The sequence below is a fragment of the Mauremys reevesii genome, linkage group 20, assembly GCF_016161935.1.
Source record: "Mauremys reevesii isolate NIE-2019 linkage group 20, ASM1616193v1, whole genome shotgun sequence".
NCBI classification, from domain to species: Eukaryota; Metazoa; Chordata; order Testudines; family Geoemydidae; genus Mauremys; species Mauremys reevesii.
Genome location: NC_052642.1, coordinates 14,892,500 through 14,910,053, shown reverse-complemented (window position 1 = coordinate 14,910,053; position 17,554 = coordinate 14,892,500). Strand labels below are relative to the sequence as shown.

Here is a 17,554-nt window from a genome sequence, read left to right as displayed (position 1 = left end):
TATGGAGATAGCTCAGTGTGGCATGAGAGTTTCTCAGGGCTGCCACTCTGTCACCTTTCACAAGCTCTAAACCCACTCTTCAAATGTTTTCATTTTAAAGATATGAATCTTCTGTTCCCCTTCTATTTATTGTGCTTCTATATATCATGAGTAACAACGTAAGGGCCAATAACCATTACTAAGGCTGTAATTCAATCTCCGCGTTCTGATAACGTTTATAACCTGCTCAAATATTTGTTTATATTATTGGAACCCTATGGCTGAATTACTGTTTTACAGTGGCAATCTGCCCATCCATTAACCTACCTGGATTGCTTAAGAATTTTTAAATCTGATGCTCAGTGAATGATTCTTTCTTTTTTTCTCTTTGCCTTTACTGTAGAGAGAGTGACAATTCATTAAGCATTTAGTTCAATGAATATAGGTGAATGGTCAATTCACAAGATTTAACTGCCATGCCATGTTGCAAGATGGGGGAACTATGCACAGGTAATTCCTGATGTAAAGTATTTTTTCCTATTGGCCAAGGAACAGTTGATGGATCATGCTTTACTCTTCTGTAGCATCTTCCATTCAATTATCTCAAAGCACTTTGCTTCGAGGACCCTGGAGTGCTTCACAAACACTAACAAACTCATAGCCACCTTGTGTGGGGGGGGGGAGGTACATACCTATATCCCTGTTTTCAATAGGAGTGCTGAGGCACAGAGAGGTTAAGGGTCTGATCTTTGGAAATGCTGAGCACCAATGCTTCCTTCTCATTGACTCACCATTGAGGTGGCGAGTATATAGCAGCTATGAAAATCAGGTACCAAGAGCTGGATCCAATGCCCGTCAAAGTCAACAGAAGGCCGCCTCAGTGGGCAGGGGCTCAGTCCCTACATGACTTGCTTGTGGTGTCACAGGCAATCTTTGGCAGAGTCAGGAAGAGAAGCAAGGATTCTTGTACAGTCTTGGTCCAACACTTCTCCATCACTTGAAGTCTTTACACTGAGACCAGATGCCTTTCTAAAATATGTGCTCTGATTCAACCCCAGCTACTGGGCTTGATTCAGGAATTCCTGGTTGAAGTTCTAGGGTCTCTGATCTGCAGGAGATCAGACTAAATGATCACAATGGTCTCTTCAGGTCTTAATCTCTGAAAGTCCCCCTCACTATTGGTTCAATGTACATGTTAATTAAGTGCAAAATCTTTGATTTATTGGCAGGCAAATGTTTGCAAAGGATTTTTTTAAAAATAGACCATTTTTAAACCCCAGGCAGGAGCCTGATCTCAACTAAACTGATGCATTCTGAACAGATTTATTACTAGTAGATAAACTCCTCATGTTGACAATTTGGAATACAACATAAACTTTGCTGCTTAAGTTAGTGGCCCAGGCAGGGTTCTTGTTACGGCTATGAATTTCTGGGCATCAGTCCTGCAAGGGGAACCAGGCAGATTTCTAAAGGTACAATAGTATTCGTACACAGATCCCTTTTGCAGGATTGGGCCTTTAGTCATTAATCACGCACGCCACTTTGTTCAATTAAAATTTAATATCTCTAGGTCCAACCTATCTTACTTTACTTTTTAAAATAGTACAGAAATGGGCCTGATCCCCTCTCACAGGCAACACTCATTTTTCTCCAAGATGCTTCGCTTTAAGCTAAGGAGATAGGCATTCAGCCAGATTATTTAGGTGTCTAAAGATGCAGATGGGCGCCTCGTTGAATTTTCAAAAGTGCTTAAGTAAGTTAGGTGCCAACTCCTATTGAAACCAAGGGGAGTTAGCTGCCTAGACAGCTCCATGAGGTTTTTCAAAAGCACCTATCTGCATCACTGGGCATCTTTTTTGAAAATAACCACTGAGTACCCAAATACCAGTCAATGACAGTCAATGAAAGGTGGGTGCCTCACTCCTCTAATGCTCCTGTGAAATTCTCAGTCCTTTTATTTGAGTATAAAACAAGTCCATATTGTGGCTCCTTAATGTAATATATTGCACTGAAATATCTGCACATTTTCAGACAGGAAAAATGGAACTAGGTTCTCCATTGTGAAAATATGTGCAGTAGAAACACACAGTTGCCTTTCCAGGTGAGATCTAATGAGTTATGTAGAGAGTTACAGTTGTAACAAAATTTTGGAATAAAAATCCAAGAAAAACTGATATTTTCTCCTTGGCTTGGGGAAATGCTTTGCACCTCTTGGATTTCTGATTTGATATCTCCTTTCTAGCAGGCTTCCATTTTGGTAACATGTAATCACCACTCCTCTCTTCCCAGTTAAGTAGCTCATAATTGGTGAAATTCACCTGTTTTGAAGGCTTAAATAGATCTTAAGTGGTGCTTAGACCTTGGGCTGGCAATTTCTCTGGATAAGTTGCTGTCTGTCTGTTCTGCGTGGATGAAGGGAAAGGTGTCCAGTTTACATAGTGTCTGATCCTGCAGCACTGGTCACTGGGAGTTTTGCTATTGGCTTCAGTGGGAGCAGGATTAGGGCCTTCATGAGACATTTCCTATCAATGAATAAACAAAACTGGGCAGCAGCAGAGGCAGAGCTTAGGTAGGTTTGTACTCAGCGCGGCTAAACTGTTTATACTCCTGCGAGCTTGATGAGAACTAGCATGACTATGTGGGAATCTCACTCCTGGCTCATAGTGTAGACGCAGCCTAAGAAGATGTTTTCAGGCTAACGTTATACTGAATACCAAAATGCTGGCTAAACAAAAGGAAAAGATTTAATTTCTGATCATGCATTTCTAATGTGTGCATATGGGGTGTGTGTGTATAAAATGTGTTGGTATTTGTATATACAGACCAAGGAACAACACAGTACTAAGGCTCAGTCTTTACTCATGTAAATTGTATCCTCATAAATGCTAAGCTAGCTAGTTTAGCAGTCAGGGGTTTTACTCAAGGGGCCAGATCTTTCAGACTTTAGTTCCCTAATCTCTCCCACTGCATTTTCCTAAAATAACACATAATTACTGATATAATATATACATCTATAGCACCTTTGATTTGAAGATCTCAGAGCATTTTTATATATTACTTTGCACTGGTATTGTGAGGCTTAATCTTTTTCCTTTTGGGGAAAGTTAAGGACAGGGAGGTTAAGTGAGTTCCCAGGGTCCCAGAGGCAGTGTCAAAGCTAGAACCGGAAACTGGAGGCAAAATCCTGACACACACCCCCACCTCCAGTGCTGTCAATGACAAAACCCTCATTGACTTTAATGGTGCCAGGATGTCACCTAAAGATTCCTATTTGCTAATCTTATTATCACTTGTATTTTATCTAAAGCTTACATCAGGGTAAATGTGAATGAAAAAGCTGTTTCCTATCAATTATTTAAACATTCCTGCCTGAGTAACAGCCAACAGCTGATGTCTTTTATTTCACTGCATAAGTTAAACACATAAGGCCAACTTCTGTTCTCTTTGGCTTCACTGGAATTACTCTAGGTTCAAGTTAGCACTGCTGGGAGCAGAATTTAGGCCACAATCAATACTGTGCAGAGATCATAAGAAGTGATTCCTTTGGCCTGATCCTGCACTCACTGAATTCAGTGGTGAAACTCTCATGGACTCTACCTATTTTCACCAGCAATTGCAGAGTCTCACGCACTTCTGAAACCGTTATCTTCACCAGCAGCTCCAGGAAGAAAGAGCCATCAGCCCCTCTGCCAGGGGCTAGGCAACTTCTAACACTGCACCAAGAAGGCCTCCAGGCAAAAAAGTTCCCCTGGGTTACACAAGACCCCTTCGCTGCTGTAGGTCTAAAACCCGACTGCATATCCTCTTAGGGAGATGTTACTTCTGCTGGCCCTAGAAAAGCTAAAGCTGTGCTAGCTTTCTGATTCTTGCAGGAAAGGACTGCAGCTTGGAACCACTTTAAAGCCCTTCATTAGCTGGAGAGCACAAGGGAATGCTCTCATGTGGGGTGGAGAGAAAGGGGGTTTATAAAGGCTTTTAATAACTTAGCATTGGCCGGGATATCAGAGCCATCAAACAGCTGGGGTTCACCACCCATCCCCTGCGCACCTTGCACTATCCCAGCCTCAGTGAAATGGGCCCTGTGGGGACTCAGGGCATTGTTTGAATTAGACAAGTTACTGTCATGGTCACTGAACAGGCTTTGAACCCATTAGATTTTAGTCTTTAATTCTTTTCTGAGTTTAACCAGGCACCACAGGCGCTCCCCCCACCCACAGCCTATTCTAAAGGAGAGCATGGATCTGAGCATCATGCAAAATCATCCTGTGCTGTGTCCTGATCATCCCAGTTCTGAAGCTGCTCAGGATCTTAGTCCCACTCAGCTAAGGACACTCATTAACACCAGGAATCCCCATGCAATCATGCCCCCACCCCCGGCTTTCTGTGTGTCACCTCTCCCCCCTTCTCCACATCTCCAAGCCCAGATCTCCCCTGCTGACCCCCCCCCCCCACAACATGCCCATTTTCTCTTACCTGAGAGGAAAGAGGAGGCGACAGGAGAAGGTGCTGGCAGCTGCAGGGTGTCATCCAGGGAGGTGTTGCACAGCTGCTGGACAAGGACAAAGCTTGCTGGGGGTGGAGGAAGGGGGGAGGCTTAGAAAAGCCAGTGCAACCTCCAAGCGTTCACCCGCATCCCCAAAACCCACCCCCGCCAAAAATCCTCAGATGGGGGGGGCACTGCAACCCCCACAGCCCCTCTCTCCCTTCTGCCCTAGATCTCCTCCTGGCGCCCTGGCTCCGAAGTTGCGGTCTCCATGGCAGGGTCCCCCGCCGGCGCAGAGGACGGGGGTTGCAAGCTGCAGGCCCCTGGCTCCCCGGGAGCGCAGCTTCCAGCCCGCTAAGGCGTAAACACACAGCAACGTGACCGGAACTGGTGAGCTCAGAGCCGGGCTGGCTGCACCGGCGGGGAGGGGATGGCTCCACTGACAACCTCCGAGCGATGAAATCATTCCCTGGCGCCTCCCGGGAGCGGGGCCCGCTGCACTGGAGGATGCTGATTCAGCACCGGGGGGGGTCACCCCAGAAAGGAAGCTGCAGCCGCCCCATGGCTTGCAGATCCGCTAGGCTGTCCCAGATCCGATGCCAGCAATGCCGAAAGCAGCCCCCGTGCACGGTCCCGCTCAGCAAAGGCCTTGGCATCCCAGTGTAACAGCTGAGCCGGGGGAAGGCGGAATAAAGCTCTGCTCGCCGTGCTGTCCAGGGTGCTGAAAAGTCTCCCGTGTGAAGGAATCCCTCTCCTCCAGCCACCCATCGCCTTGGCAAATGCCTCCGGAGTTGCGTTCAGCTCACGAAATGATTCCTCGACCACTTCCCACCGCGTTTGTTGTCGTTTTTTTGGAAGCTGTTCAGGACGCTAATCTTGCCTTCAATAAATAAATAAAAATAGCTCCCAACCTTGTGGGATTTTATGGCTGGCACACGAGGAGGCTGCTGCTGCTGCTTCCAGCGGTTTAGCTACTCTAAAGTGTAAGGGCACATATTTATCGTTCAGTGTATAAATTGTGCCCAACAAATATGGCACAGGAGAAGGATTTTAAAAAAAATCAGTGGGAAGAGTATGTGTGTGTGTGTGTGGGGGGGGGAGACATGGAGACAGTGTTCAGGTCTGTTCCCTTCACCTCTGGAGTTGGTTTGGAAAAAACTAGAAACATTTCAAAAAAAAAAATAGTGAAAAATGGGTGGGGGAAGGGGAATTCCTTGATAATGTCTAGAGAATTGTTTACCCCCAGTTTGCTGCAAGTGCTACTCAAACACTTTCTCTGTATATGTATACATACAAATGGAGCTACCCTGATCTGGCCTAGTGGGTGATATTCTTGGAATCCATGTGTGGGGTTTCATAATATAGATCTGATTATTATAAAACTATACACATACACACACAAAATAATATATACTAGACCAGATCCTCCGCTGGTGTAAATAGCTCAATTGACATCACTAGATTGACAGCAATGTGTAGTCACATCGGCTGAGGCCCCTGGCCCACTGAGGTCATTCAGCTATGAAAAGTGTTCCAAAACCCCACAAAAATGCAACACTTCCCGATGGGTTTCTTAAGGCAAAGGCCAGAGAAAATAGATAAGTTTTCCAGCCAATTCAAGATTTGTTAGAGAGCCCCTTGCATCAGTCAATTACATGTTCTCGCCCTTTAGGGTGCGATTGCAAGTCATTTGTGTGATGCTAAAAACTTGTCTAGGGAGAGTTTCCTAGAAGGTACAATCAGAAAACCTGTTTGTTGCTGCCTATTGATTATGGGCATTGCAACTATAATAAACACATCACGCTTTTCAACTTTTCATTCCTAGATCTCAATGCAGTTCACAAAGGTGAGCAAAAAATGATGCTCTTCATTTAACAATTGGGAAACAGAAGTGAAGTGACTTGCCCGAGGTCTCAGACCCAGATCCTCAAAGGCATTTAGGCACTTAACTCCCATGAGATCTTTGAGGATCTGAGCCATAGTGACCAAGCCAGGAATTGAGAGAAAAGGGTAAATCCTCAGCTGGTGTAAACTCATTGCTCCATTGATTTCAATGATGGACTAGGTGTAATTTCATAGGTGTGTGCTATCTCGGGGACTCTGGTTGTTGTGGTTGTTGTTATTATTTTTAATAAGCAGAAGGCCAGATCCTTCACTGGTGTAAATCAACATGGCACTGTTGAGTGGGGCAATGACCTGGCTGAGAGTTTGGAGTCAATTTATTTTATGGAGCAAGCTTAATTTACACTTAACCAGAACTGATCAAATAAAGGGAAAAAATTGGTGAATTATTATTAATGGGGGCCCCCCTCTATTTTCAATTAATTATTCGAGCTTCTCTATTTAAGACCCAGTCTCCAGCAAATGTAATGGAGAGCTCCATCTCTTCCTCACACACATCCATTCATGCCTACTCCTGTGGGCTTTTCTCCAAAGGAGGTGCTTATAACAAATGAGTTCCTTTTGGAATGCTGAGTTAAGTGATGAATTAAAATGAGCATAATGATGATGTCCTAATTCAGAGAAATGTTGTTGCATTATTACTGCCATCCTCACATTTGTAACGATCAGATCCACATTTGCCAATGCATAATTTATTTCTATTCGTAATTTGCTCTGCAGGAAGGGTTATTTTTAGTGTCTCATTTTCCCTTCTCTAAATTATTTTATCCTGAAAAACTACGAATTGTATAAATGCAAGGGGATGATTTCTGAATGCATCATATTTCACTAGATTTGTACAATCTTCATTGATTTTTCCACTGTATAAAAGACAAGTCTGCAAACGATCAAGGTCAGACATTCAGGGACAGACAGATGCCTCCTAAATGAGGTCATTGCTCCAGGATACACTTAGACTGAAGAGAGGGGCGGTAGTGGAATACAATCTCTCCTTTGTGTCCAGAATTAAGTGTGGATAAAGCATACTGCCTCTGGAGTGATTACCTAGCAGCTTGGATTCAGCTGCAATGCACACATGCTATTAACACATTTTCTAAGAGTGTTTCTCTAGCAGTTCTGTAGTGTACTGGATTAACAGGCTCTTCATTACTCCCAAAGAGCCGAGTCTCAATTTTTAATTGGAGTATGACAAAGGTCCTTCAGCTAAAGCCTCCAGACAGTGCCCATTACCTAGTAATATTTCAAACCAAACAATGACCATGGTGATTCTTCCTAGCGTCTCCTATGATGTTAATCAGAGGCTGCTTTACTGACGAGTATGAAGGTGATCTGGCTGGGATCAGTACTATGGGGAAAGTCACCCCTATGCAGAGTCCTTGCACAAATCTTATGCCAAATTAAAGTGCCACTTAAGCCCTCAAACATTCACTCTATTTCTAATCAACCTATATTGTATTTAATTGAATACATATTAATTACATTGCACTGAATACATAGAAATGACTTCACGATTGCATAATTTTTCTTGGATTTAAAGGATAACAAAGCTCTGGAATAAAGATATTATAAAAAAAAGTTTCCAGTGACACACAAATAAAAAAATAAATCTGAAGATACTTCAGTGTCAAGAACAAATTACTGGTTCACCTAAGCCACTTGGCAGATAATGTGCTGCTGTACTCCAGATTTCTGCAGTTTATTGGATGAGTATCCTCCTCAGGGGAACCCCTTACAATAGAGTGGAACCTCTTGTAAGAAAGTTATTATAGGCTAAGTAATGATCCCATTGAAATCAAGAGTAGTTCAGCCATTGACACCAATAGGATCAGCTATGGCCTTATATACACAGGTTCACTTTAACTAGAATTACAGACTATCCTCTGCAATGCACTGAAGGAACTAGAGAGTGTGTGCCCAATTCTGGAAACATTTGCTATTCAGTGTTGTGTTTACCCTGTAGTAAGTGTATGCATAAATGTGCCCTTTGGATTGACTTCCCTGGAGACAGAATTGCTCTATTGCTCATCACCAGGGGATTTCTTTGCTGATGTTCATTGCTTTTTATGTTGAAAGCAGTCCTATAAGAGTTCAATAAATCTCTAAGAAATAAATAATGCAGTAAATATAGGGGAATTCTGTCTGGATTTAATGCAGTCTAGCACGCTAGGCAGTTCCTTACCTGACACTGACCTCTAGTGGCACTGACATAATATTCAATTACGACCCAGCTTATTCAAAACTATCACAGAAATTCAGTTCTGCACTATTATATTACCAATCCAAGGCCCCAGTTCTCCAATGAACCCTGTGGCAAAATCTGTCTCTGCAAAGCTCACTGTAGTGTGAAGCCCTAAACTCCTTTGATTATGACTAATATATTGTGGGTAACATTTTCAAAAGTACCTAAGAGATACAGGAGCCTAAGTCCTATTTTCAAAGTGATTTAGGTGCCTACAACCCATTGACTTTCAATCTATATATTTTTAGGGCTGTCAATTAATTGCAGTTAACTCACAATTAACTTGAAAAAATTAATCGTGTTTTAAAAAAATTAATCATGATTAATCAGTTTTAATCGCACAGTTAAACAATAGAATACCAATTGAAATTTATTAAATATTTTTGGATGTTTTTCTACTTTTTCCAGTATACTGATTTCAATTACAACACAGTATACAAAGTAGACAGTGCTCACTTTATATTATTTTTTATTACAAATATTTGCACTGTTAAAATGGCAAACAAAAGAAACAGTATTTTTCAAATCACCTCATACAAGTACTGTAGTGCAATCTCTTGATTATGAAAGTGCAACTTACAAATGTAGATTTTTTTTTGTTACATAACTGCACTCAAAAACAAAACAAGGTAAAACTTTAGAGTCTTCAAGTCCACTCAGTCCTACTTCTTGTTCAGCCAGTCAAGTTTGTTTACATTTAGGGCAGATAATGCTGCCCGCTTCTTATTTACAATGTCACCTGAAAGTGATAACAGGCGTTCACATGGCACTTTTGTAGCTGCTATTGTAAGGTATTTACGTGCCAGATATGCTCAACATTTGTATGCCTACATTGTGGTATGTACAATTTCTAGAGACAATAATATACTACCCTATTCCATCACCAAGGCCTCAATTCTGCAAACATAAGCATGTGGTTAACTGCACAATTGGGGACTGAAGGACCAAGGTTACTAGTGCCATTAAACATTGTAAGGCACTTTTGAAAATTGTACCCAGTGTCACTTTAGCATTAGGGAGGCACCATACTTCCCATTTACTTTGGTTTTGTTATATCTACAATTAGTGTGACCAAACCCTGACGATGACAGTTACGGGCCTTGATCCTGCAAATCTTTATGCAGGAGCAGCTTCAGTTACTTTAGTGGGACTACTAATGTGCATAAAGGCACAAATAGAAACTAAGCACTTACCTCCTATTGGAAGACTGAGAGTTGGATGCCTAAATGCCATTTGTGCCTTTGAAAATCTTAATCTTTGCACGTTCATGGTCCTATAGCTAGTTGGTCAGTTATACTTGACTGCAAATTTAAATTTTCTAACCTCCCACCACTGCAAATTTTCAGAGGTGCTGAGCATATACATCTAGGGTGACCAGATGTCCTGCTTTTATAGGGACAGTCCCAATTTTTGGGTCTTTTCTTATATAGGGTCCTGTTACACCCCCCCCCCCACCTCGTGTCCTGATTTTTCACACTTGCTGTCTGGTCACCCTATATACATCTCACATTGATAAGTGCTTGGCTTCTCTGAAAAGTTAGCTCCAAGCTTTTATCAAACCAGAGATCAGTAGAAATATTTCCATAATTTAAAAAGGAACACAACACAGAAGTTGTTTTTCATCTAATAAACATCCTTCTGTGGTGTTTGCAACCCAAACATTGCCCCAAAATAAAACACTATCATTGATGTCATGCTTCCAAGTGACTGTAAACAGAACCTGACTTCAGGGCTTTTCTTTATGCAAACAGAGAAATTGCACAGTAAACAAACAGCTTAGACAGTGAAAAATCAACTGGATCAAACCAATGCTTTCTAAGGTGTTTTCAGTAACATAGATAAAGGAATGAGTTTATTTGCAGTATTTGGGTCTGGACTTTCTGCATGGGACTGCTCATCTGAACAAAGTTACTCATAGAGGGCTTGTTAATGGGATCTTTCCAATAGTTTGAATGGGCGTTGGCTTGCCAGCTATGTATAATTGTTTGCAGAATCAGATTTTTTTATTTTAAAGCTAACAATGTCCTTTTAAACAGAGAAATTCATGATTAAGATGGCGGTTTCCTTGTTTGGCCATTTAGTACTTTATTTTCTTTGCTTTCATGTTTTCTTTTTTTCAGGATTCTCTCCAATGTACCTTTTGTTCTTTTGGCTCCAGGCTGTATTATCTTTCCCTTCTAACTCTTTACGATCTAAGTAAGAATTAGATTGCAAATTCTTTGGGGAAGGGAATAGCTTTTTTGTTCTGTGCGTTTGTACAGTGCCTGGCATGATGGGGTCCTGGTCTGTGACTGGGACTAGTGCTACAAAGATACAAATTATTAATAAGGATGTGACTTCCTGCTCTCTCCCACTCACTCCTCCCTCTGTCTACCTAATCTCTGCTCCCCTCTAAAGCAAACCATTCAAGGGGGCTTAAGGGGTATAGGAATGGGGTAGGGGTGGAGGACACAGTATGATGAAGGATGTTGACCTGTGGCTGATCTGCATGTAAATTAGGAGTGGAAGAGGAGTGGGTTCTGTGGGATAGAAGCTCTTACCCAATGAGATGTAATTAGAGTTGAGTCAGTAATTTACACTGGATACTTTATTCAGTGAATTTTGCCTCCTCTTTTGCTTGTGGAACAGCTGTGAGCACGTTGTGATTTCCTCAAATGTCTTCATCATTCCAATGTATTCCGGGCTCAACTGTGCAAATGTCTGGGTTGCAGGCACTATGTGGGGGAAATGTTTCTTTGTTTTAAAAGCAAATCTGGCCTGGGGCCATTTGATCTTGTGTAGGACCAATTCCTGATGCTATCTAGAAAATTGAAAGTGTCCCTCTAATTGTGCCGAGGCTGCTGCCGGAAGAAATGGATCCTGAATTGTAGCTAGAACCCTTCAATGGGAAATCAGTCCAAGAACACGCAGACAAGGAAGCCCAGGTCCAGATTCTGATTCCTTTAGTTATTCTGAGTAACACCTTACTCCAGAGCGGTCCCATTGATATCAAACAGGCCCACTGAAAGAGCAACATCAGTAAAGGTATTGGAATCTGGCCCCCAGTTCTATCATGCAAGAAACAGAACTGTTGGGTGAATCAGTGAGAAGTGTGAGGGGCTTGGCTGCATGGAAACTGTGTGTGGCAAGCTGGGGTGAAAACGTACGTGCTAGCTTGCCGTGTAATAACTAGCTGTATGAACCCCACCACTATGCTGAAACAGCAGTAGATCAGAGTGCACTATGGAACTGCACGGGACTCTTTTTGAATTCTGCCCTGCTATTACGGCAGCAGGTCCTGCAGGACACACGGGATCCCAGTCCCACTGCAGGGCTCGATTGGCAGGTTCCACACAGCCCCGTAGAGTGGGTAAGCAAGTGTGCTGTAGATTCGCTCCCTGGCTTGCTGTCTCCATGAGGACAAGCCCTGTGCTAATCAATGGTACTGCTCTGCATAAAACCCATCACTGGCAGAAACAAGAAGAGTGTGTAGGATTGAGTTTTAAGGCACTGATTCAGCAGGTCACTTAAGTATGCGCTTAACTTAAAGCGTACAAATAGTCCCATTGATGTAAATGAGACTACGCCTGTGCCGAGAGTTAAACATGTTTTAAAGTCTCGATTCAACAAAGCCCTTAACCATATGTTTACTTTTTAATACATGCTTCAGGGTCTGATTCTCAATTATCCTTCAGGCTGGTCCACACTGAGAAAGTTTACTGGTATAATTTCAGTGAGGGTTGTGGTTTTTTACCGAAATAATTATACTGGTAAAAGCCATAGCATGCGTTTAGTTATGCTACAAAAGGTGCCTTATTTTTGTTCCCCTTCCCATGCAGGAAGCTATACTGGTATAAAGTACCTTCATAATAACATAACTGCATTCACCCAATGGGGGTGGGGTTCCCCCCCCCAATTTTCTAGTGTAGGCAAGGCCTAAATCCCCTTTACTCTGCTCTGGGAGTGTAAAAGGATCTTAAAATGGGAGTAAATTAGATTTACACCAACATCTCTTCACAGTGGTATAACACCCTTAATGTAACTGGGAATCAGGGGCCAGATTTTAAAGGTATTTAGGCATGCAAAGATGCAGATAGGTACCTAATGGAATTTTCAAAGGTGTCTAGGCACCTAACAGGACAATGGAAGTTACGCACCTAGGTCCTTTTGAAAATCCCACTAGGTGGTTTTCTATGCTGTGCCTAAATACCTTTAAAAATCTGGCCTCAAGCCCTTAAATCGGCACTGGCTTAACCATGTGCTTAAATTAAGCTTGTGCTTAAGTGTCTAACTGGATCAGAGACTCAGTATATATTTAGCTCCCTTCATCTCCCAAAACTAGTCTTTAGGGCAATTTCTGCTTTAATATAATTTAATTTGACTTTAATTTGGCCTTAAATGCTATTTCTTAGTCTTATTGAGGTGTCTGGTCTTCTAATTGCTGTGAAGAACCTCATAAGAAACTCCCTTTAAATGGTGCAGGACTGAAAGCTAGAGGGTTTTGATAAATTGAACATTAGCTTAATATTACCATGGGGATTTAAAAATATCAGAGACTCAAGGATATTTGCTCCAGCTAAGGAATGCAATTTGTCATCCTTCAAAGAGATCCTGCTCTGCACGCTCACAAGAGGACGGATGAATTTAGCCTAAGCAATGTTGCTCAGTGGTTGTGGTGGCATGACTGTATTTTGCAAAGGTTAAATGCACCTAGCTTTGGAAAATAAATAATAACAGGCAGAATCCTGAAGAGGTCCTGGTCTTGCAGTGAGATCCATGCAGGCAGACTCTTGTGGCTCATTGAAATCAGTGATGTTCTTTGCTGACACAGATCCCACCTGTATAGATCCAGTTGCAGTATTCTGGCAGAAAGTGGGAGTCAATGTAATTTATGCTCACTTTATTATGCCTTTACCCTGCTCGGGTGGTGTAAATGGGCCTTAATATCAAGGAGTCTGACCAGATTCACGCAAAACACTTTATTGCTGTTTCTTTCTATCACGTATTTATTTGATCCCCATCCCCATCTGAGCACCACACAATCTATAATTAGGCTTGGCAGAATTTTTTTTTTTTAATATAATTTCAGTGGATAATATCAATGTTTATTGTAAAGGATTTTTTTAAAACTGTCATAATTTTGCACAACTCTGAAAATGTATGGGTTTTAAGCATTTTATTGATTTAAATTTTCACAATGGGGGGGTGTCAGACAAGAGGGATGCCAGACAATAATTTAATTAATGACCGTAGATATTGAGATTAAAAAAGTTAAGCCATTAAATCACAACTTGTCAACGTCATATGTCAAACTATAGAAAGTAAATGCCTTTAAATCAAACTCTAAGTTTGCAAGCAGCATTTTTCATGCTTTGCTGATCTGTAAATTTCGATAATTATCGGTGGAAACACTTTTAAAGCAGTTTGTGTGTAACGGTGTACTGACATTTACCAATAAAAATCAAATCCTTCCCAAACCTATCTGTAATGTATTTATCCACTCACTGAATACCCCTGTGATGTAGGGAAGTACTGTTATCTTTTATATTTACAGATAAGTACTTGAGACACGGATCCTCAAAGCACCTAACTCCTGTTGATTTCAACGGGATTTAGGCATCTACCTACTTTTAAGGATCTGAGCCGAAATGACTTCTCCAAGGTCACCCAGGAAGCCTGTGGTAGAGCAGGGAATGGAACCCACATCTCTTGAGACCCACTCTAGCATCCTGGCCACCTTTGCATGCCAGTTGATCCTATAGGCCGTAACCAAGATTGTAACAAGAGACAGCCCCTACCTTGAAAAGCTTATAATCTTCCATGCGAGTTTTGCTTACGTCTTGAGGATTGTTCAGTACTGCATCATAATAATAATAAAATCTGTACATTGTATAGCATTTTATTTTTTAGATAGAAACTGGAGCAGAAAGCATGGTCTCATCATTTGGCAGTATCGAGTCCTCTGTTTTGGCTTGTGAATCTATAATGGGTGTGTGACAAGGGCACTTCCTGATGATGGATGATTACTGCAATGAGATCCCAATCTTGGGTGACAGCTTTTATGAATAAAAACATCATGCATTTTTTTTGTGTGGACATTAAGCAGCCAGAAAATACATCCGCCAAATAGTATAAGCATTTCTGATAAAATGTAAACAGGAAAAAAGTGCATAGAGGCCTTATAAAATCAATATCAATAAATGTATCTAAGTGGAGGATTGTGTGCATTGAATTGTATGGGAAATGTATCTTTGAAGGGCACGTATGATTGATCCTCTGTGTATTCTACCACAGAATTTGCCATGGAATCCATCCTTCATCTCCTATTCCAAGCTCTTTGCTCCTCCTTTTATTTAGAAGGAAGGTGCTGATCTTGCAAAGACCTGTGTGCATGCTTAGCTTGATCTACTTGAGTAGTCACATTGCTTCCACTGAAACTACTCATAACCCATGAAGTTAAGCATGTGCCTGCATCTTTGCAGGATTGGCAGCCTTTGTTTTTATATCCTCTTGATTGTGAAGGGGACCTTGAAAACATGATCTTGAGACAGTGTTGCTGTCTTGAATCAATAGGCTCTGTGAGGTGGGAACCCATTCGCTCAAAGGGCTGTTAACCTGGAACCCTAATTGACGATTCAGGTGTCAACAACGGCTGGCTGATAATTGCTTCCAAAATATCCAGCTGATGACTAGGCATGGGAAAGAGTTGGGACCAAGTGCAAGTGTCAAAAGCCCCAACTATCAGTTGACTCTTCCTCCAGCCAACTTTCACCATGCAGCTCTCTGTTATCACAGTACAGAAAACCGTGTCAGGCAGAAAACGTTCAAGTCCTTGCTCCCCACAGACTTCCTCCCGTGTGAGCTTGAGCAAGTCATGTGGTCTCTCTATGCCTCCCTTTCCCATTTGTAAGGTGAGCATAAGAGTACTTCTCCACCCCCCAGAGGTGTTAGGAGGGATAAATATGTTGATGGTTGTCAGGTGCTGAGATAATATGGTAACATGGGCCATAGAAAAGATAGATGAAAGATAGATGTTTGATTTAAATGAAGCTGCTGCAAAATTGCTGTTCTGTTGCATGGATCCAGGGAGTTTGCCATGGAATGTAGGTCCCTTTGCCTGGGAAATACACACATGACTTCCTAAGGACCAGGCTCCAAACACTAAGCATGATCCAAAGCTCATTGGGCATCGATATGCTTTGGGCCAGGCACTTAGTATGTAGGTATTTTTCCTATGTATTAGAATTCTGTTTGATGTGGTTTCTTATATTGCCTTCATCACTGCAGTATCTGAGCACCTTCCCTTGTGCATTAAACCACATGATTCTCATATGACTGTCACATGTGGTTTATTTTCTCCCTCAGCCTCTTCCCTGGAGAGAATTGGGTGTACAGAATAGAGTGGTGTTTTGGGAGGGTTTTTTTTCTTTTTAAATCGACAAAATGAAGAATAGAAACAAATTCTGTATGTTGTGGGGACATAAGCTTCTCATTATAGTTAAGTCTAAAATCTGAGGGATATGACCATAAAATTACCATACCTTTATGTGCACCTCACCGACGCATGTAATACCCGATGTGGCTTTGCAAAATGGGTATTTGAGGGAACACATAAGATAGACGTGCAAAATGTTCACAAAGGAATTACCTAACTTTGGAAAGCTGGCATTTTCCCAATATCAGTTACATGAAAGGAGCATCTAAAAATTAAAAAATACTACAGCTTTTCATGAAACAATGAAATCATAGTTCTCAATAATGCAGAAACAAAGGGTTAAATAAGTGCGCAGGTTCTGAAAATGTGTGTAAAATATTTCACTGCAGAAAAATCAATATCTGTATTCTTTTAAAAAGCTCTAGATAGATTTTTTTGAAGCACTCGGAGGCTTAAATCAGTAACATTATTTTGAAGGGGTTCTACTGTTGGTTTTTGCAAGCCCAGTGCCATAAGTAAAGTAGAAAATCTAACTAATTAGGTGTATGTAAATTATGCTGACAGATAGATTAAATCAAATGAATTGCACAATTATCCTGTATCTTTCCCCAAGTGCATTGTGAATAACATTAGCTCTGAACAGCTTAGGACTGTGCCCTGTGTGAAATGAGTTTTATGGTCTCAGCTCAGTTCTCAGTCAACCGTCATCCATACCACAGAAATTCCCACTAGCTGTGGGACTAATCTGGCACTCTTTGGCAGAGAGCTCAAGGAAGGAATGGAGACAGACCTATGCACCCACTTCTAGGATGGAGGGAGGCACTGTGGTCCGTAATGTCCCTGTCTTGTGGACAGACTTCCCCTGTCCTGTCCCTAGTGTCCCCTCTCCCTTCACTTTTCTTCCCATCCCTTCCTTACTAACCTCCCTCTCGCCAAGTGCCATGTGCTGCCATCATATTGTTCATTCTGCTTGTGTTACACCCTGTTCCCCAATTGCGAGTCTCATTCAGGTAAGAACAGAAGACGTGGAACTGGAGATTTTGGACCTTCAAAATGATATTGTTCTAAAATCCTGCGCAGCAGATAAAAACTTTTGGAATCTGGTTGATCGAAAAAAGTTTCCTGCCTTAAAAAATGTAGCATGCAGAATAAAATCTTATTTTGGTTCCACTTATCTATGCAAAGTTCTGTTTTCTACAATGAACATCATAAAATCAAAATACAGATCTTGACTTACAGATGCCCATCTTGATGATTGCTTACGAACGGGAATATTATCCTACTCTCACAACTACGAAAAATTGGCTGAAGAAATGCAGTGCCAAAAATCACACTGACTTTATTAGAAAAACCATGTGAATTAATGATACCTATTTTCCATTAAGTGCTGATGAGCGCGTATGATTAACCTGTTTAACTTTTTTTCATATTTGTTTTGTTTATTGAAATCCAGATACAAGTAACAATACAAAGAATATTTTTCATTAACCATAACTGGCTATCTATGTTAAAGTAAGAATAATAAATATATTGGGAC

General features: G+C 41.5%; 2 protein-coding genes across 2 annotated transcripts in view; one reads left to right on the top strand and one right to left on the bottom strand.

Moving 5' to 3' along the window:
• The window catches only part of CCDC92B (coiled-coil domain containing 92B), a 48,885-nt gene extending 44,369 nt beyond the window's left edge, over nucleotides 1-4,516 (bottom strand). The window contains exon 1 of the mRNA XM_039508044.1: nucleotides 4,453-4,516. Coding sequence (XP_039363978.1) covers nucleotides 4,453-4,506 — 54 coding nt within the window. The 5' untranslated portion in view covers nucleotides 4,507-4,516. The remainder of the gene's footprint in view (nucleotides 1-4,452) is intronic.
• The window catches only part of RAP1GAP2 (RAP1 GTPase activating protein 2), a 294,972-nt gene that overhangs the window by 23,668 nt on the left and 253,750 nt on the right, over nucleotides 1-17,554 (top strand). The gene's annotated exons all lie outside the window — the stretch shown is intronic.